At 29.1% G+C, this 20,163-nt stretch overlaps 4 protein-coding genes across 6 annotated transcripts; 2 read left to right on the top strand and 2 right to left on the bottom strand.

Moving 5' to 3' along the window:
- Positions 1–1,275, top strand: LOC123669854 (5'-deoxynucleotidase HDDC2). The gene is made up of 4 exons (XM_045603384.1): positions 1–244; positions 321–468; positions 562–716; positions 891–1,275. Exons 1-4 carry the CDS (start codon positions 185–187, stop codon positions 1,125–1,127), a joined length of 600 nt encoding a protein of 199 aa, XP_045459340.1. The 5' UTR covers positions 1–184; the 3' UTR covers positions 1,128–1,275.
- A 2,052-nt stretch (positions 1,276–3,327) lies between these two features.
- LOC123657258 (putative SERF-like protein) lies at positions 3,328–4,112 on the bottom strand. The gene is made up of 2 exons (XM_045592835.1): positions 3,991–4,112; positions 3,328–3,766 (listed from the first exon to the last, which is right to left on the bottom strand). The coding sequence occupies exons 1-2, from the start codon at positions 4,110–4,112 to the stop codon at positions 3,694–3,696; spliced, it is 195 nt and encodes a 64-aa protein (XP_045448791.1). The 3' UTR covers positions 3,328–3,693.
- Positions 4,113–5,837: 1,725 nt separating this feature from the next.
- On the top strand, positions 5,838–7,195 carry LOC123657287 (protein N-terminal glutamine amidohydrolase). Its single transcript, XM_045592868.1, has 5 exons — positions 5,838–5,971; positions 6,062–6,215; positions 6,352–6,500; positions 6,569–6,693; positions 6,856–7,195. The coding sequence occupies exons 1-5, from the start codon at positions 5,856–5,858 to the stop codon at positions 6,963–6,965; spliced, it is 654 nt and encodes a 217-aa protein (XP_045448824.1). The 5' UTR covers positions 5,838–5,855; the 3' UTR covers positions 6,966–7,195.
- Positions 7,196–16,225: 9,030 nt separating this feature from the next.
- On the bottom strand, positions 16,226–20,027 carry LOC123657266 (methionine aminopeptidase 1D, mitochondrial). Of its 3 annotated transcripts, XM_045592850.1 has the most exons (7): positions 19,895–20,001; positions 19,688–19,769; positions 19,387–19,600; positions 18,070–18,261; positions 17,105–17,212; positions 16,545–16,698; positions 16,226–16,467 (listed from the first exon to the last, which is right to left on the bottom strand). In XM_045592850.1, the coding sequence occupies exons 2-7, from the start codon at positions 19,732–19,734 to the stop codon at positions 16,277–16,279; spliced, it is 906 nt and encodes a 301-aa protein (XP_045448806.1). In that variant the 5' UTR covers positions 19,735–19,769; positions 19,895–20,001; the 3' UTR covers positions 16,226–16,276. The 3 variants fall into 3 exon arrangements, with proteins under 3 accessions (XP_045448806.1, XP_045448799.1, XP_045448813.1); XM_045592843.1 differs by lacking the exon at positions 19,688–19,769 and having other exon boundaries at positions 19,895–20,027; XM_045592857.1 differs by having other exon boundaries at positions 19,688–19,988.
- Between the last annotated feature and the right edge of the window lie 136 nt (positions 20,028–20,163).

Consider the following 20,163-nt stretch of genomic DNA (forward strand, 5'->3'; position numbering starts at 1 on the left):
TGACGATTTGTTTGAAGCATAGGCATAGATAAGAGATAAGTATATGGTGTAGTGTAGTGTACGACCGTGGTTTGAAGTCTGAATTTCGATTTCGAATTATTAAATTGTGTTGTTATCGAAGTACATTTAATATTTTAATTATTTTTAAAATTACGTTTTCTCATAATTGTTTGTCTTATTCAATATGGCTTTGGTAGAAAATAAAAATATTCTTGAATTTTTGGGATTAGTAGGTCGTCTTAAAGTAAGCAGAAATTAAAAAACATTTTTTTTTTGAAAATTTCCAATTTTTATATTTTTCTAACTATATTTTATTTCAGCACGTGAAAAGAACAGGTTGGGTAATTTGTGATATAGACAATTGCGAATCCATAGCTGGTCATATGTATCGCATGGGCTTAATGACCTTCTTGTTAACTGATGAAAACGATCCGTTTAAACTAGACCGTTTCAGGTGCTTACAAATCGGTAAGCGTATATTTCTATTATTCCAACTTTGACTACAATAATACAATATTGTAATATTACCATCTAATATCTATACCCTGTTTTTTCTTGAAGCTTTAGTACATGATCTAGCAGAGAGCATAGTAGGCGATATAACGCCGCATTGTGGAGTAAGTCCAGAAGAGAAGCATAGACGAGAAGATGAAGCAATGAAAACTATTGCAGAGCTCACAGGGCTCGCGGGTGACCGAATGTATGAACTTTTTCAGGTAACAGGAATATTATATTAATAGATAAATTACAAATAATTTTAAATTTAATTCATTATTAGCTCAGTTCAGTCATGATAAGCCATTTGAACGAGATTAAGATATTTAGAAATAAATTTTATTTGAGATTGTTAAGTATAGTATTTTGTTAATCTTTGGCACTTTGTATTACAGGAGTATGAAAATCAAAGCTCACCAGAGGCTAAGTTTGCAAAGGACTTGGATCGCTACGACATGATCCTCCAAGCTTATGAGTATGAGAAGCGAGACAACGCTCCAAAAAAATTAGAAGAATTTTTTAAAGCAACATATGGGAAATTTAACCATCCTTTCATTCAAGACTTGGCCAAAGAACTTTATAAGCAAAGAGAAGAATTTGAAAAGAAAGCCGTGCTGAATGGCAATGTATAATATTATTTTTGTTTTATAGGTATTAAACATTTTATATACCTTGTAAGTTTAGTCTTAGAATGTGGTACTTTTCAAATGTACCCTTAAAGTAAATGATTTGGAATGTTAACATTTTTATTTTTGGAATAAGTTAGAAATTTTAATTTTTGTTATTGAGTTTTAATGTTTTTAGTATCCTCTATAGAGCTTATTATCATTTTTTTTTTTTTTCTTTAAAGATGCACTTGTGACATAGGGGACATCCATTAATTACATGAGCTCAGAATAGGGTGGAGGGGTCCAATGAAATCACCCCAAATCTCATTTAAACCAAGGGGGGCGAGGATAATCGAAAATCTTATATCAACTACAAAAAATATAAAATATTACAGATGTTACAAAAAAATATAGTATTACGAGAATTTTATAATTCTCGTGTCGCGGTGTTTGTAGTTAAACTCCTCCGAAACGGCTTGACCGATTCTCATGAAATTTCGTGTGCATATCGTGTAGGTCTGAGAATCCAACAACATCTATTTTTCATACCTAAGTTATAAGGAGGGGGGCAGGGTTTGAGAAGGTTAAAATATATGGCAAAACAACATTTGCGGGGTCAGCTAATATATATATAGTGTTCATTTTGGACGCTAAAATAAATATTAAGATCATTTAATTTTTGCTTTGAATTTTATTACTTGAACAGTTTATTACTTCCCGTTAATCCCTATTAAATTTACGTCAATCTCACGTAAGGGGAGTTCCAGGCAAGTTTCACTAAATCTCACCTAAGGGGGGACGGGTCTAAACTGATTGAAAAACAGCTCACGTAATTAATGGATGCCCTCATAGAAGTAAGTTTAATGTAATTTTTCATGTATAGTAGAAAATGTAATAAAATGATATATGGTACTAAATTGAACTTCTTTGGTGAATTCTTTTTCCCTAAATGATTTTCTATTTTAAATTGTATTAAGTAGTATTTTTACTTGATTTGAGACTATTTTACAATTTTAAATGTATCCAAGACAGACGATTATTTATAGCGATAAAATGTAAATCTCATAGAAAATTATTAAAATTTACTAATAAACTGGTTTAAGTAATCTTTTATGTGACACTTAGTACAATCTTACTTGTGAAAGATAATTTATAAATGCTGATAGTGGTATATCAATTATTGCACACTTGCATTTCTTAGTAACCTTTGTTAATCTCTTTATTAAAAGCATGCAATGCAAGTTATGTAACTATAATTTAAAACTGATTGTCGATTTTCCACGTGCATAGTAATATTCTCATGTCACGCTAACAAAGGTGGCAACTAAAACATTGCCCTTAATTATAATATTTTCTTATTTATTTATGGTTCACTGTAAATTGTACTATTTTTGTGTCATCGGGTCATTAAAAAATGAATATGTGATTATTTTGCTTAGATTAAGTCCAAGCTTGGTATTATACCTTGAAAGAACGACCTCGACTTACAGCGTAGCATTATTTGTAATAAAATGTTAAATGTACTAAATATTAATCCAATTATTTTAAAATTTGTATGCACTAGATTACTTGTAGGTAAATACAAATTTCATATTTACTTTAAGCATAATTTAAAAAGAAAGATTTAATCGTATTTACATTAAAATATCATAATCATGATATTAATCTCTATTTAAAAAATTGATGCTGCCTAGGATTAACAAATATAAAAGAATAGTCATTATCAACCATTAAGTTTATTTACTAAACTTGGTCAGCCATTGTACAATTTAAATACATCACAAATTCCTTTCTTCATCCAATTATTATGTTTTTCTAGTATTGAATATGCTGTATAAAATGTTATCTCAAGTTGTCATAATAAATCTGTTTGTAATGTAGGTAGTTTGAATTATTTTAAACAATTTTTACTGTTATTTGAATTAACTTAAATGCAACTGAGAAATCGTATTTTTATCTAATTTAAATAAGTTTGAGACCATCAATGATAAAATATATGATTTTTACTAAAGCCTTACACTAAAATTATATTATGTATTTAAATTTCAATTATTGATATGCTAACATCAAGAAATTTATTTTCATAATTGGAAACACTTCAAGGGGTCTAATAAATTGTTTTGAAAATTATTATATAGATTTAATTTCTGTGCAATGAATCTTCTTCTTTTGTACTGTTAGCATTAATTGTAATTAACACAATTTAAAACTAAAACAGTAATCATTACTTTTTACACTTTATTCTTTTGTAAAATTGGGTAGTTAGATAGTATACATACATTTAATCTATTCAGTCATATTAAGACCTCATAAATGCTAAAGATATTTGAAGTTACGTTGGTATTATTTTATTTATAATACAAATTCAGATCGATGAACCAGAGCTTATTATATATATAATATAACCTTACACAAACATTTAACAACAGAAAAATTCTATATATAAATTGGGTATATCAGGCAACAGGTGAACTTGCAATTTACATGCAAATCTCTATCAGGTTTCCATCTAATTATCTTCCAGCAAAATAACTGAATTGTAACAAACTTATTGTTCATAAAGTCAGGCAGTCGATGATCAGTTTCATTATTAATTAACAGGCTGCTTTGGAGCCTGCTGTTCTTCCTTTCTTCTTTGTTTTTCTCTCATTAATTCTGCATCCCTGTAAGTATATAATTACAAAATGTAAAATAAATCAAATTATATACAATAATATAAGTTGGATGTTATGAAATTTTAAGTAGATTTTTTTTGGTGACTACTGTAATGAATTAAGTTTAGGGAAAGCTACATAATGGCATCATAAAAAAAGTATATTAGCAAAATCCTTAATTAAAGAAAATATAACTACTAGTAAACACTAATAATAAACGTAAATAAATATACCTATGTTTTCTTTCAGAAAGAGACAAGCCAGTCTTTTCGCTAGCTGTCTTTTTTTTCTGCATTTCTTGCTGTTTTTTCTGATTTTTCATACGAGCTAAATCTCTCTGATTTCCACCTGTCATTAAAAATAACGAAATCAGTAATACATATTTAACCTTACATACTAATGCGTAGTTTTAACAAATTTGTTTACAATCTCAAAAATCGATACACATATTATATTTGTCCTTATTGTTGTCAACAAAGGATAAGATCAATTTATATAATAAAGCGTCACTTTTGACTCACTCAAATTGTCATGCAGCTACACAATAAACATCCAGAACATTCTATGATATTTTAACTCGAATATTTAGAATACCACAATTTTTATTCATTAGTTAAAAGAGACGAAAACTAAAAATAGCATTTTGAAGTAATTAGATTGGTTAATTATGAAGAACTTACGGGTCATCGTGGCTGTTTTACAAGGATAAGATATGAAGTCGTAATTATTATAACAATACTGAATTGAAAGTCCGGACGATACGCTAGTCCGGCCGAAACCTAAGACAACGCACCGCCCTCCTTTTCCCCAATATTAAAGTAAATTTCGAAACAACTAAAAGATAATATTAGCTTTTGTTCAAAGCTTCAAAAGTTCAAAATTCTAACCAGCTGGCCATATTGCATAAAGCATAAAGAATTGTATTTTTATTTTGTACTTAAACAAGCAAAGGTGACAAACTATACAGCCAAAGGTTTTGTGTAAATAATTCACTTTAACATATTTAAGTTACGGTCGTATTTTTTTATGTGCTAAAAGCTTAAAAATGAATTGAAATGTGACTCAAAATATTTTTGTCAAACCAATTTTAAATTTCGATTATTGTATTACATAAAGTCATAAACTATACTTGCACAGCCGGGCCATATGGGTCCTATGTGGCATATTTCTCATAACCGCAGATTGGCTAAGGTTGAACTGACTCTCTTAGAAGAAATCACCATTAAGTCAACCCTACATAAAAAAATTATAATTTACTTTATTTTTTTGAGTGCAATGAAAATATAAAGAATATTTTAATTTCAAAGTAAAAATTATTGATTTTCAGTTTTTTTAATTTTTAATTTAGCTTTTGTTTTTGTTCCATGAATTCTAATTAACAGTTGTACATGAAAAAAACAACAAAATCTCTCTCATCATATATTCTTCACATAGCTTTAATTTAGAGATACCTCAATATTTTATTTTTTTATTTTTTGTGATTTTTCATGTTGTAATATGTTTTATCAGATTATAAATTGGTATCTCTACTTCTCGAATGCTCTGTGCTACTTGCTACGTCTAGTAATGCCAGCTTTAAGGGATTTTCCGTTAAATTTGGGAATATTTTGCGAATAACGGGAAAGTTTTAGGGGATACATTTTTTTGGGAATTTTTAATTCATCAGAACATAATATATTTTAATATAAAAACCAATAAACAAATAACAATTCCTTAATATAATTATAAATATGTTATTCCATCTAATAAAGAAAGATTTTTATTTGTTAATTTATTATTAAAAATACACGCAAAGTAAATATATTTACCCATGTGATATAAATTCTTTAATAATATGAATACTTTATATAAAATATAACATATATTAGTTAGTTTAAAAAAAGGAAACAAAATAATTTATTTTCTATTTTAAAACCCTTGAAAAACAAAACTAATAAAAAAATAATCTGACTGATTTTTATATAATTTTAGGCTAAGGTTTTATTCTAATTTAGGGACTTTTATCAAAAACTTTAGGGAAAAAAAATTTCAAGAATTGGGGGCACTGCTTACAGACAGTAACAAAATATAATAAAATTACTTTAATACAGCTGTCAAAATGTCGATCAATGCACAAGTGCATCTCAGTAAAAATGAAAATAATAAAAAAAGTGATAAAAACATTAAACCCTTGTTTCCCAAACAGGCTGAATGTTCATATGTGTCTTGTTATTGGTAAGTATATATTTTATGTTGTTAATATAAACGCATTAAGCGAGGATAATATTTAACGTTTTGCTTTGTTTCTGTTTTGCTGCATTGCAGTGAAGAAAACGTCTGGAAACTGTGCTCTGATGTGTCTTTGAGGGTTCCGGTAGAGTTGGACAGATGTTTCGTTGTATTCATTTCGAACCCTTGCCGTACCGTGCCCTTGTGGAAACAAAGGGCTGGGCGTGAAGACGATCGTCTAGTCATATGGGTGTGTAATGATATTTATTATATTGTTTTTCGAAATATGAATATGGCATTTTACTTATGTCTAATTTCTAAAATTCAGTAATTGGATTTAGAATTTACTGAAAGTAATGTAAACTTACAAATACTCTTGTTTTTAGGACTATCATGTTATATTCCTTTATTCTGTGGACTGCAAAACATGCCTTGTTTATGATTTGGATTCAGAATTACCATTTCCAACATTCTTCCACAAATATGTGACAGAAACATTCCGTACAGATCAAGTGTTGAAGTCTGATTTTCACAGGTAAATTCAAAATAATAAACATTAGTTTAAGTTTTGGAACATTTAATTAAAAAAACTAACTGTTTTAGATTCTTCCGTGTAGTTCCTGCCAAGCAATTCTTACAACATTTTGCCTCGGACAGACGTCATATGAAAAGACCTGATGGTTCATGGATCAAACCACCTCCTCCCTATCCAGCTATTCGTACTTCAAGTAAGTTAATTCATATTTTATTAGATTTAGCCAATGCAAGCTATTACATTCCTAATAAAATTGGGGAGGCCTATGTCCAGCAGTGGACTCCAATAGGCTGAACTGATACTGATAATAAAATTATCCAAAAATAAATAACTATAAAATATTTTATAATTTCAGTTGCAACTCACAATTTAGATGAGTACATTAATATGGATACAGACTCTGGCCCGGGGCAAGTCTTTAACTTGACTGAATTTGTACAGCGGTTCTATAAAAAAGAAAAGTAGTACAAACATTATGAATAATAGATAGACATAATATTTTTACTTTTTTAACGCCTTAAGTTGATTATGTTTTAATAATCTTTTGTTATATTTGTGCCGTTAATTCCATGATTGTTAAAAATCCTTAAGTGTGTGTGTATCCACCTATTTAGGGTTCTGTGAAAAATAAATACTAAAAGTCTGTGTAATTATCTGTTGAAACTTTGAAAGTGAGAGATTCAAGTAAGCTAACATTAAAAAAAAAAACTATATAAAAAGATAATCATACAATGAAGCCTTAAATATTAATTAAAAGACTTGCAACAAAAGTCTGAGATCTGACACAATAGACTTTTTAACTTTAATATTATACAGAACCCTTTTAGGTGCAAGTAACTTTAACCATAATGACTATTTCTTTTTATAAAAATAATTGTTTTATACAATTATGATAAACTAAAAGCTGACTGAGAGATGAATTACAAAAGTAAAAATGTTGTCTGTTACATATTGACAAGGAAAACTTTTAATGCTTCAAACATTTACTACTATTATAATAGCACTAAAATTATTTATCCACTTCAATAAGTGATATTGCACAAACAAACATATTAAACAATTTCTCATACCTACTAACTAGAAATTTTCATTACATATAGTTTTTTTATATAAAGAAAATATTATTCAGGTATTATGTAATAGTTATTTGCATTAAATTGAACCATAGCAAATCTATTAATCAATTATGTATAGCAACAATTTACATAAAACGTTCGGTACAATGTATAATCTACAGAATAGATTTTTTTCATGCAATTTATTGTGCCATTTAAAAATAATATACACTAAGGGCCTGTTTCACCAGTTGTGACTAACGCTATTTGACGGATGACAGTAAAAAGGTTTTGATTTATTTTCTTTGTGATATGATAATTCTGTTTGCACATATTAATCTTAGTTGTAGTTTATTAATTAGTGTATTTATAATTGTGGAGAAATAAGTCCTACTAGCCTACATTCCGCTGTCAGTCTTTTTGTATTTTCATCTCTCAAATAGCATCCACAACTGGTGCAACAGGCCCTAAGAATTTTCAAAGTTATTATTGAAGTACAAGGCGTTATTTTGAAATTTCATAAACCCTAACCTTTTATAAATTTGTCATAATATGTACCAAACTAAACTACTTTATTTTTATTGATTTACGCAATAAACATTGATTTGCGGAGATTTTCATTGTTGTTTTTGAACACGCTTAACACAATAGGGTTTACGAAATTTAAGAATAAATTAAATAATGTGCTTTACATTATTGTTATAAGATCTCAATATATATTATTTAAGATAAGTTACGATTTCCGTACAATTTTATTTCGTATTTGTGGAATGGAGCTTTAAATGGTAGGGGTTATTCATAACCTGTAAGTGTGATTTCGAATAATAGAAGTAATTAAGATAATATTATAATTTACAATGCGCTTGATGTTTGTCCAGTAGTAATTTTTATATCGTAAGATGTGGCATTTATTTTTTAAGTATCACCGTATACGTTTTCTTTGTTACAAAAGTAACTACTAATAAAACTTATTATTGATAAAAGTACAAACCTAGTTTTTCAAGATAATTCGTCTACATAAACAATTCCAGTTCGTCTATAAACAAAAATCCAGATCATACAGCAATACATTTGTTACTTTTACATATTGTAGTACAAAACGAATAAATAAACTTATTGCGTCATTGAAATATATCAAGTTAATTTTATTCAAATTTGATTAATATGATAAACTACTTCAAATTAATAATTTTAATCACGTAACATTACTTGATACGGTTTTCACAGTAAATGCTTTTGTACGTGTATTATAAAGTTTACGTGCCTGGACAGTAAATTGTAAGTAACACGCTACGTATAAACATTAAAGCTCGTTACGATAATAAATTATTCTTTTATACCAAAATGTGAAAATTATTCAGATGTTACGGCTTCAACATATAAATTATATCTATTAAAAGATAATATTTTGAAGTAATTAAATGGCTACTCTTTTTCGTGACCTTTCATATAGCTTTAATTTTTTAGTAGTCCATAATAAGTACCTTTTTTTAAGTAATGATAGTTAACACGAACACAAAACACGAACTTGTTAAATTTTAACGTATTTAAAGTATAAGCAAACAAATGTTTTCGCTGTATTAGAGACGAATTAGGATTATACATAGAGAATTTTTAAATATTTTGTGGAATTATTTGACTTTTGTCAATATTAAAGTACACAAATAAACAGTTTCTTATTTATACAGTTTTTTTAACAATTACGTACATTACCTTTGTGGCGTTAAAATAATGTTTCCTGTATAGTCAGAAACGCGAGAAGGAAAGTATTTATATGTCCTGACTAGAAGTGTTCGTTATATTAGACAGCGGATAAAATAACCTAATATTTATAAATAATTATACAACCTATTATTTATTTTACCTGGCGAGCGTTATTTATTATGAAAAAATATTTTTATTACTTTACAACTCGAATAGACACTGAGCAAAATTGTACTATATCGTAACGGAATGAAAACACACCTTGCCGTATAATATATTAGTTCCGTGTCAAACTGTATTTCTATACTATTTTCCTTTCAATGGCCAGAACTAATTTTTTTATACTAAACTTTAAGATAATTTTAGTTCGTATTATACTACACGTTAGATTATTTATTTCATTTCGTTAAATAATCAGTATGGATATATGATATATTATATAATCTTTGAAGTGGTCTCTGCCTACCCCTACGGGAAAGAGGCGTGATTATATGTATGTATGTATACACTCTTTCAGTATGGAAAACACGTTTTTCGTCTCGTATGCTGTTCGTTATTTTGTCGAGGTTGTTATTTTTTTACGATTGCGGTACGGTACTGTAAATATAATTAAGTTTCTTAGTCAGTTTAGTCATACTATTTTAGTATAATTAATTAAAATGCTATGAAAAGGACAAATGTGGAATTATTTTACTGTAGTGGATGAAATTGCATAAAAAGTGGAATGTAAATATTGTAAAAAGATACTCATTTAAAACTACTATATCAGATTAAAAATCATATAACATGAATTACATAATAGGAAGAAAGGAATATTATCAGTCATAAAACTTTTATTGATAAAACTTGAGTTACCCGAAGCGAAGCGAGAGCGGGCCGGCCGCTAGTATTAAATAATTATATTATGTAACGTTTAACAGCGAGCATCAAAACGCGTCGTTATAATATTATAATAATATATTATAACGTAAAAAATAATAGGCGTTTGAAAAGTAGCGTATCTTTATAACGTATTATTAATATGACTGTTATAGCCGTTGCGAACACTTCTAGTCCTGACTATGGTAATGCATTTTTCTGTGTTATAAAAAATGGTATTTCTGAATATTTTGCAAATTTTACTATGTATTATTTTTCTTTTTACCTAAAAATATAATACCTTGAGTGATACATTTTAAATTTTAATACTTAAGTAATTTTATTATAGATTATATTATAATCGTCGCGAGGTAGCTTTTGTATGTTGTTAAATCTAAAGTTTTTTATCAACTTTTATACACTCTTTTAATCCTTCCCTAAGCACCCTTAGTATTATAAATATTGATGATATAACTGTTTAATCATTGTAATTTTATTACACAATAGTGTGATTTTAATTGTTTGATGTTATGATTATAAATATATTTATATACGGTTTTAAATATCTAAGAAAAACAACAGACTAAAAACTCTTGAACGATTTATTAATTTTTATACTGCGTCTAATTATTTTCTACGTCTTGTTTTTTTTTTTTATAATTGCAAAATATATCGCCCTAATTCTTATATACTGGTCTTTATTAGCTTTTACAGGAAAATATGTGTGGCGTGTTGGTTATTTATTTAAATTGCTCGATTTTTAAACACGCTTGAGTGTACCTACTGATAAAATTACAGTTTTAGGAAATCGTAAATAACTTACGATTGGAGTTTACTTTATTGTTACTTTATTGTTTACTTAAATATAAGTAAAGTTGAAGCTGTATGTAATTAATATTTAAAATTTTAATTTGTTTATGAATAGATTTTATGTATACATCTTTTTTTTAATAATTTATAATTAAATTGTTTTAAGGTCAGAATTCCAGGTACAGACTTCCGAATTATTTGATTTGTATAAAACTTTCACTGATTTTGTGCGTGTAAATGTGAAATAAATCTCAAGCAGTATAAACGCAAAAAAAGTTCAAGGTTTCTTATAATACAACGCATGTTTATTGTAATATATGTACTTATTTTAGATAAATTGAATTTGTTATGTAATTTCTATTCAAAACATAAAAGTTGGAACTACGAGTATTTTACAATACAACAGGTATCCAATTATTCCAAACGAGCATCACATATTACAATTCTCTTCTTTAGGTTTTTAATACGTTTAATATGTTTATACTGTCTGCAGGGTTTTTATCTGTGTTCAGAACTAGTCAATATTTAGTTATAATGTCATTATAAATCTCATTTGACCAAATTAAGAATTCTTAAAGTGCTTATAAGATTGGTATAAGGCTATGATCGCTATAAATACATACTAAATTCTATAATTCGAAATTAAAATAAGCGATCTGATATCTAGTCAACGATTCTTCTTCTACATTACTAATAATTAACTCAAGTAATCGTAGTGATATATTTCATTGAGGCGTAGCTGCAGTTTTCACGGGACCAAAGTGTAATAATTGAGAACACAGTATGTATTTAAACGAATAGTTAATGTCGGGGCTGTGTTTATGTCCCACTGGTTACGCCTTATTCTCTTTTAACTATTAATTACTAGTAAATAAAAAAATTTCAATCTTTATCTTCCTTCCAAGCCTTTATTAAAATTTCATGTTATGACCGACAACCTATGAACGATATGTATTGCTTGTGCTTTCAATGTAACAAGTGTTTTTGTTAATTAAAAAGAATTCCAGCTAAAATAAAAGATCACATGCAATTTTTGTTTCATTTCATTATTTTCCAAATAGTTGCTCTACCAACTACTGGTATAACGTACCTTACATGCGAGCGATCAGTACAAAACCAACTTGGTTGACCTTATTTGAATTTGTACACCTACCAAAAATTACTTGCGCTCGTTTTGATTGTGACATTTTTAATTGCACATCAAAAAAAATTATGACCCAACAAGATAATTATGTCCATCAATTTAATCATTTTAATATCAAGTATATTATTTGACAACAAGTAAAGTATTTGATTATCAAAACCATTACAATTATTTCCTAACTATATTTTTTCTCAGATGTTAAACATAAATTTGTTTTGTAAGCAAATAAACTAATTGCATATAAAATATCCTGATTGTATAGCAAATTAACTATTTTTGCAGCAGAAATAACTATACTGGCAGTATTGTTTCCTTTTAGCATATCGAAACTTGCTTGACATAAAATAATTAAAATTTCAAATGACATGCTCAGCAAATTTATATGGGTTTGTATAGCATTATTTCTTATAGATGTTACGGACCAAGTAATAAATAGCATTTTATACATATTGGTTAGGGCGGAATACATAATTATATTACGAACTTCCTTATCACATTGCCTCGACTATGTGAATATTGTTATGAGGAATTCAGGAAATCTAAAATATTTAATGCACAGATATATAAGGCAATTGTTATTGTGTAAATTGATAATTAGTTTGTTGAGTTAGGTTGTTTTTTTAATTTGCGGAGTATTCAATTCAATTTCTTCATTGTATAGCTTTTAGCTTTGTCAGTGAGACTAATATTTGATATTACCTACTTCGCCAATATCATATGGAGACTGGCGGAGTATATTTCTGAACTGAGCTATTTGAGTAATTAGTCAAAATTGGATCACTATTTCGACGAGTACAAATTAGATAATGAATTTTTTTGTAGTTATCTTGTTCACCCTAAAAAACTCCTGGATGAATGGGAAACGTATCTGCTCCCAATTCTTCAAGAACTATGTAGGTATGCAAAACAAGAAAGCGTGGCTGTTCTATAAAAGTGAAACCAGATTTTACAATTTAATAATACAGAAAAGTAGAAGTTTTCTCACTGTTTTTTTATAGTTGATAGTTAATTGTACCTAACAATTAATTAATATTTAGATTACAAATTCAAAATAAAATGCCACTTAGATAATTTGCAGTACCTATGTGATAAAAAGTAGAACTCTTGTCGCAACGAAGACACTGCTGCCCGTCTTCGACCTGTGTATTTCAAAGCCAGCAGTTGGATGGGTTTTTAAGTTCAAAGGTGATAGTGGAAGCCACGGGAAGAGAGGAGGTGGCTATATTCTTTACTGCCGTAGCCAAACGGCTCACGAACATAAATTGTTGCTAAATTTATCATTAATATCACTTCAGCCTGTAATATCTGGGCATAGGCCTCTTTTCCCATGTAGAAGGATCAGAGCTTAAGAGAAAAGCGTACCTGAAAAACTTGAAAAAATCGGTATTTGAATAAAATGTTTGTCTCGCTGTTTCTAAGTTCTCTTTTTTTGTAAGTATGCGTAATTTTTTTTAATGAATGTGTAAATGTATAAAAAATAGGCAATATTAAAATAATTGTGTTTGCTCGCAAACGAAAAAAAAAAACCGACTTCAATTACATCGACGATACAACGTAGATCGACAAAAAAATAGTCAAGTAACTACGCGTTATCAAGGATTACTCAAAAAGTAGTTATCAGATCTCAAAAAAATTTTATGTGAACACATGACACACATCAGCTTTCGATAAAATTAAAAATGATCAAAATCGGTACACCCAGTAAAAAGTTATTGCGGATTTTCAAGAGTTTCCCTCGATTTCTCTGGGATCCTATCATCAGATCCTGGTTTTCTTATCATGGTAGCAAACTAGAGATATCTCCTTTCCAATAAAAAAAGAAATATCAAAATCGGTACATCCAGTACAAAATTATGCGGTATAATACAACGTAGGTCGACGAAAAAAGCGTCGAGTAAAAACGCATTATTAGATATAACTCGACAAGTAGTTGTTAGATCTCAAATAAATTTAAATGGGACCAATTGGCACACACCACCTTTCGTCAGTCATTAAAACAAAATTTATCGAAATCGGTCTACCTGGTCAAAAGTTCTGATGTAACATACATAATAATTGTGTTTGCTCGCAAACGAAAAAAAACCGACTTCAATTACATTGACGAGTAATACAACGTAGATCGACGAAAAATAGTCAAGTAACGACGTGTTATCAAAGATTACTCAAAAAGTAGTTATCAGATCTCAATAAAATTTATATGTGACCACATGACAAATATCAGCTTTCGATTAAATTAAAAATTATTAAAATCGGTACACCCAGTAAAAAGTTATTGCGGATTTTCAAGAAGTTCCCTCGATTTCTCTGGGATCCCATCATCAGATCCTGGTTTCCTTATCATGGTACTAAACTTGGGATATCTCCTTTCCAACAAAAAAAGAATTATCAAAATCCGTACATCCAGTAGAAAGTTATGCGGTATAATACAACGCAGGTCGACGAAAAAAGCGTCAAGTAAAAACGCATTATTAGATATAGCTGGAAAAGTAGTTGTTAGATCTCAAATAAATTTAAATGGGACCAATTGGCACACACCACCTTTCGATTAAAAGATAATTTGTCGAAATCGCTCCACCCAGTCAAAAGTTCTGATGTAACATACATAAAAAAAAAAAAAAAAAAAAAAAAAAATACAGTCGAATTGAGAACCTCCTCCTTTTTTGGAAGTCGGTTAAAAAAAAAATACAGTCGAATTGAGAACCTCCTCCTTTTTTGGAAGTCGGTTAAAAAACTCAGACATAGGGGCATGATAATGGCACTGGCCACAGAACATTAAATACTGGCACTGGCAGTTAACGGTTTTATGTTACAAAAATATTTGACCTAGTGTGATTATCCAGGAAGAAAACAGTCGACTACGTTTGTATGGAGAAAGAGCCGGTATCCTTCCTTCTTAATTCACGTCACTGCTCCAATGCGGCTTAGTGGATATATGCCAGATACTAAAGAACATATAATAAAGAAAAAAAATCATACGTTTTCACTTTAAAAAAATGAATAAATAAATTAACAAATAAATAAAAATAAATACGTGTACTAATTTTTACTATAATATAATGAAACATAAAATAACACCTTAACAATGACACTTCCAGTTGCGCATATTTCTGTTAACTTGTGTATATATGTTTTAAGCCTACCCTACATACTGTTAATTTCTTGTCTCGACTATAAATTGTTAATATATTGTGTTGCGATGTACCCAACATGTAATATTTTTGTTAAATTTTAGTGTTTGTAATTTCTCATGTAAGTGAATTGTATTCTTTTGAGAAATAAACGATCTTTAACCTTATACTATGAGTAATGATCGCTATCAGGTGTACATGATAAAGTTATAATACCTTGATGTTACAATTTTGCTGCGCAATCAGTATTTTTGCTTAGAAATAGGATTTGTTCGTAGAATATACAACTATATAAACATTTTTTGATTTGCAATTATTATATAGGTACATAGTATATAGGTATATTTTGATTTCACATAATAAATAACTATCAATTTTATGTGGAAAATACGACGCTTATAACTAATAAGGTGAAACTGCACGTCCGAGGATGTAGGTAGGTACTATGTACAAGCGAACAAAAAATATTTTATTTGTATTTGATTGATCGTCTTTTAATATCAATAGGGCAACTGTTCCTAGCAATTGTAGCGAAGATTTGCCCGCATATTTATTTCCATGGATAGGTACTATCCACAACTTTAACAATCTTTCGAAAAGTTAAATGAGCGAACGTTGAGTACCTATACTCAATTTGTTCGCGTGCAATACCTTTTTCTTAATGAGACTAACGCAAAATTTTTGCTTTGGCACAAAATGTGAAATCGTTAAAATCATAATGTTTAGGAATGTTTGTATTATGTAATGTGTATCGTTAACTACCTATATATTTTAAAAATTGCTATCTATAAGTTTTTCATTTCAACAAATTGTGAATACATCGAAAAAAATAATAATTAAATGACAACTAAAATTAGGTACGTTAAAAGGCATTCATTCCATCCAGTCTTTACAGAAAAGATGAGACAAATGTCAACCAATTCTTTAAATGTTTTAAACATGATACAAAGTGAATACTAACACAGTACATGCTAACTTTAAACTTTTTTCCTATAAACTTGCTTTTGAATTATTGACAACAAAAAATTGGTAATAAATTGTATATTTATTTTACTAATAATTTATTAAATATAACAACTATTTTGTAAGTATTTCAGCTCCATCTTCAGTAATTAAAACAGTATGCTCTGCCTGAGCAGCTCTCGCACCGTCCTCAGTAATGACTGTCCATCCATCTTCTAATAGTACGGTATTTTCACTACCATGAGAAAGAACAGGTTCGATGGTAAAGGTCATACCTGGTTTCATTAACCCAGGATATCTATTTACTGTAATGAGAAAACTGTATTTAGGTATCAAGAATTTCAAATAACATTGTATTGGTACAGGATCATAATAATTTTACATGTGTGATAGATTTCAGGTGGGCCATGAAAGTATTTTCCAATTCCATGCCCAACAAACGCTGGTAGAACAGAAAGTCTATTTCTTTTCGCTATCCTGTGTATTCTCAAGCCAATGTCACAGAAAGGAACACCTGGTCCACAAATTTTAATTGCCTGCAAATTTTTTTATGTTAAAATAAAATTCCATGTAACAACTATCAAATAGATGCATACACATTCAGCCTGCAACATCCCACAGCTGGCATCTCATAGGCCTTTTTCTCCATGTACCAGAAAGGTCGGAGCTTAATCTGCCACGTTGCTACACTGCAGATTGGCCCCATATTCCCTACTATGGCGATCGCTATGAGGTATCCATGATAACAACCGGGACTGACTGCTTAATGTACTCTCCGAAGTACGGCGGACAGACCCACGTAGATTTTGACTCTTGTCAGTGAAATCTTTGCCATACTGGTAATGAATATTTATACTTATTTACACTATAGTAATATAATAAATAATGATATTAACGTATAAATTGAATATTTTTTAACAAAAAAAAAGTACTGCCTCAAACCTCATTTAAACAATCTTCTGTTACATTAACAAGTTCTAATCCTCGATCATCAACATCTCCAATGAGAAATGTTTTTGAGCAATCACCATGGTACCCGTTATAGAACACCTAAAAGTAAATCACATAAACCAAATTATATATATAAAAAGAAACAACATAAATATACCACGTATAGAATGACTAAAGGTGAAAAACATGTAGATGTAGTGAAAGCTTTTTATTATTATTAAAATGACACTACTAAAAAGCTGGAGTGTTTATTTATTTATATAATAAAAACCATAAATTACATGTTAAAAAAATACAATCTATACTAATATTATAAACAGGTAAAGTTTCTAACTTTGTTTGTTTGTAGAGGGTAATCTCCGCAAATACTGATCAGATCATGAAAATTCTTTCACTAACAGAAAGCTACTCTATTCAGGAGTGATATAGGCTATATTTTATTGTTATTGCACAATAAATTCAGTGATTAGTAATAGTTTTTGTAAATCAAGTCGCAGATGTGCGAGCGAGATGAATACTATATATTTGCATCACAAAAATAATTAACGCCCAACGAAGTGCGAACGGATTGGCTAGTGAGTTATATAGGTGTTAAGTATTCATAATTATTTATTTTATTTACATTATTATTATTCATATAATTTCTCTTAAAGGTAGTCATAGCAAACGGTTTAGATGAGCAACTTGTATGATTTTTCGAAAAATAAAAAAATAAAAAATTTAAAACTATTTTTATTATTAAAAGGAAAGGAAATAATTAAGAACCATGTCAGCAATATACTCTAAAGACTCTCCAAGTAATGGTGGGGAGACCTACAAGGGCTAAGAGCCAGACCGGAAATAAGTATATTTGTATAAACACAAAAACCATTCTGAGCGGGAATCGAGCCCATGACCGTCGGTGTTTAGGCGCCGCCGACACGGCACACTCATCAAAAACCAATTTGAAAACTTACTGTTATATCTACATTAACAATATCTCCATTTTGTAGAGGCCTGAGATCTGGTATGCCATGTACTGCAACATTATTCACAGACGTGCAGACACTTTTAGGAAATCCCTTGTAGTGCAATGGAGAAGGGTATGCCTTTGCTTCTAATGTTAATGTATGCACGAGTTCATCAATATCATCTGTTGTTACTCCTGGCTAAAAAATATATATATTATACTAGCTGACTCGGCAAACATTGTCTTGCCGCTAAACGCTGTTTAAAAATAGGGGTTGGTGGTAGAAGGGTGAAAATTTAGGGTTGTATGTACTTTTCAACGCCAAATCAAAATAAAAAATAAATAATATATCTAAAAATTAAAAATAAATAGGAGTGGACTACTGTTAACATTTAGGGGGATGAAAAATCGATGTTGTTCGATTTTAAGATCTACCCAATATGCACACAAAATTTCATGAGGATTGGACAAGCTGTTTCGGAGGAGTTTAACTACAAACACCGCGACACGAGAATTTTATATATTAGAAGATTATATGTACGTCATTATTACTGTGTCAAGGAGTTCCATATCATTAAAATGTAATAGTATGCAATTTTTTTATACTTCTTTTTTTTTATATAAATAGATCGCCAAAGCACCGCAAGCGAATTTGCCGATCCCATCCCTGATTCCCCCAGGCACACTTTTCAACTTACTCACCAACAGAAAGACAAAACTGCTTGAAAACAATTATATTTAGCAGTGATATTCTGTAAGGTAGAGGTAATATATTCTACATAGATATAAATTGTTAACCAACTTATGATAATTAAATATTGTAATAAAGTGAATAATACTCGCATCAAGAAATAACTGTGTTATAATAGGGAATTTATTTTGACCCCTAATAGCGTAAGATGCCACCACAAAATAATTACATTCATCACATAAATCACAAACTTTAATTTCAACAAACCTTTATGGATAGGTAAATACATTGATAACATGGTGCCAAATAAAGTACCCACAAATATTTTTAATTAAAAAGATTTTAATTATATTTCCAAAAAAATCTCATTCACTTTTTGATCAAATTACATATTATTCACATCACAGCAAGCAGAGTTAGAGCCCTGCACGTGACATATATTTGTTTTGCCATACAGTGATGTGTTAGCTGTGGTTTTTTAACATTTATGCTTGTGTATTGAGTTTCTAGATCCCCAACTTAATCCTAAGTTAAATCCTAGTGTGGGCTTAAATGTGAGGCATTTATTTATAGCATTCATTTATTTCGTTCAGTAGAATATTAAATATATATTTGAGTTTTAAAAATATTCACCAGTATAAACGGTTGAATGATTCTTAATACATTTGCAGCCACATTACAACTATTTCTCATTCCTTGTATTTGCTCATTATCTTTAATTTCCGGACTTATTCTCGTGTTTAATGTTTTTCCTATTATGTAATCAGGCTTATCTATATGGTCAGGAACCCATCTGCTCGGAGTGGTTTCGACAGGCATAACTTTTTCATACACACCGAAACGTTTTCTGTAATAAAAATAGAATTTTAATATATACATACTTAAGAATAATATTTTAGCATGCCAGTTAGGAATAAATTAAAATGAAACTTACAACAATTGCTTTTGCAGGCGGGGACTAAGTGCTTTAGGAAATCTCATAATATCTTCCTTAATTTTACTTTTTTAAAAATTATCTTCGTAATGAAAAATAAAATAAAAACAGATAAATATATTAGAGGGCATTTAAACAAAGCTTTAGAAATTTTTGTTACTTCTTTTACATGTTAGAAATTCTTTTAATTTTTAATATCAATCTTACATATTTGTTCTCCAAAAACGTCCTATATAGCGAAATGTTTCGCCCAGTAACCCCATTATGAAGATTTATAATAGTATGAAGATTTTATTGTTATTATCGATACATTATTCTATAAAAAATGTTTTATGAATACTTTTACATTTACAAATACATTTTTCAAAATTTAATACCTATCACGTAATGATAATATTTTAAAACGTCAAAGTAACAACACAGATTATTAAAATTAGTAAGCACGTAGACGTATGTATGTATAGATTATAATCAAA

The sequence above is a fragment of the Melitaea cinxia genome, chromosome 1 (genome assembly GCF_905220565.1).
Source record: "Melitaea cinxia chromosome 1, ilMelCinx1.1, whole genome shotgun sequence".
Lineage (NCBI taxonomy): Eukaryota > Metazoa > Arthropoda > Insecta > Lepidoptera > Nymphalidae > Melitaea > Melitaea cinxia.

What these genes read in the sequence shown, in the direction of transcription:
- LOC123669854 (XM_045603384.1), top strand. Translation starts at nt 185, where the DNA reads ATGGCTTTGGTAGAAAATAAAAATATTCTTGAATTTTTGGGATTAGTA. An exon ending in TTTCAGGTGCTTACAAATCG is followed by an intron (nt 469 to 561) that starts GTAAGCGTATAT and finishes TTTTTCTTGAAG; the next exon opens with CTTTAGTACATGATCTAGCA. An exon ending in GAATGTATGAACTTTTTCAG is followed by an intron (nt 717 to 890) that starts GTAACAGGAATA and finishes TTTGTATTACAG; the next exon opens with GAGTATGAAAATCAAAGCTC.
- LOC123657258 (XM_045592835.1), bottom strand. Translation starts at nt 4,112, where the DNA reads ATGACAGGTGGAAATCAGAGAGATTTAGCTCGTATGAAAAATCAGAAA. An exon ending in CTTTCTGAAAGAAAACATAG is followed by an intron (nt 3,767 to 3,990) that starts GTATATTTATTT and finishes ATATACTTACAG; the next exon opens with GGATGCAGAATTAATGAGAG.
- LOC123657287 (XM_045592868.1), top strand. Translation starts at nt 5,856, where the DNA reads ATGTCGATCAATGCACAAGTGCATCTCAGTAAAAATGAAAATAATAAA. An exon ending in TCATATGTGTCTTGTTATTG is followed by an intron (nt 5,972 to 6,061) that starts GTAAGTATATAT and finishes GCTGCATTGCAG; the next exon opens with TGAAGAAAACGTCTGGAAAC. An exon ending in TCCAGCTATTCGTACTTCAA is followed by an intron (nt 6,694 to 6,855) that starts GTAAGTTAATTC and finishes TTATAATTTCAG; the next exon opens with TTGCAACTCACAATTTAGAT.
- LOC123657266 (XM_045592843.1), bottom strand. Translation starts at nt 19,950, where the DNA reads ATGGGGTTACTGGGCGAAACATTTCGCTATATAGGACGTTTTTGGAGA. An exon ending in TCATTCAACCGTTTATACTG is followed by an intron (nt 18,262 to 19,386) that starts GTGAATATTTTT and finishes TATATTTTTTAG; the next exon opens with CCAGGAGTAACAACAGATGA. An exon ending in TTGTTAATGTAGATATAACA is followed by an intron (nt 17,213 to 18,069) that starts GTAAGTTTTCAA and finishes ATTTACTTTTAG; the next exon opens with GTGTTCTATAACGGGTACCA.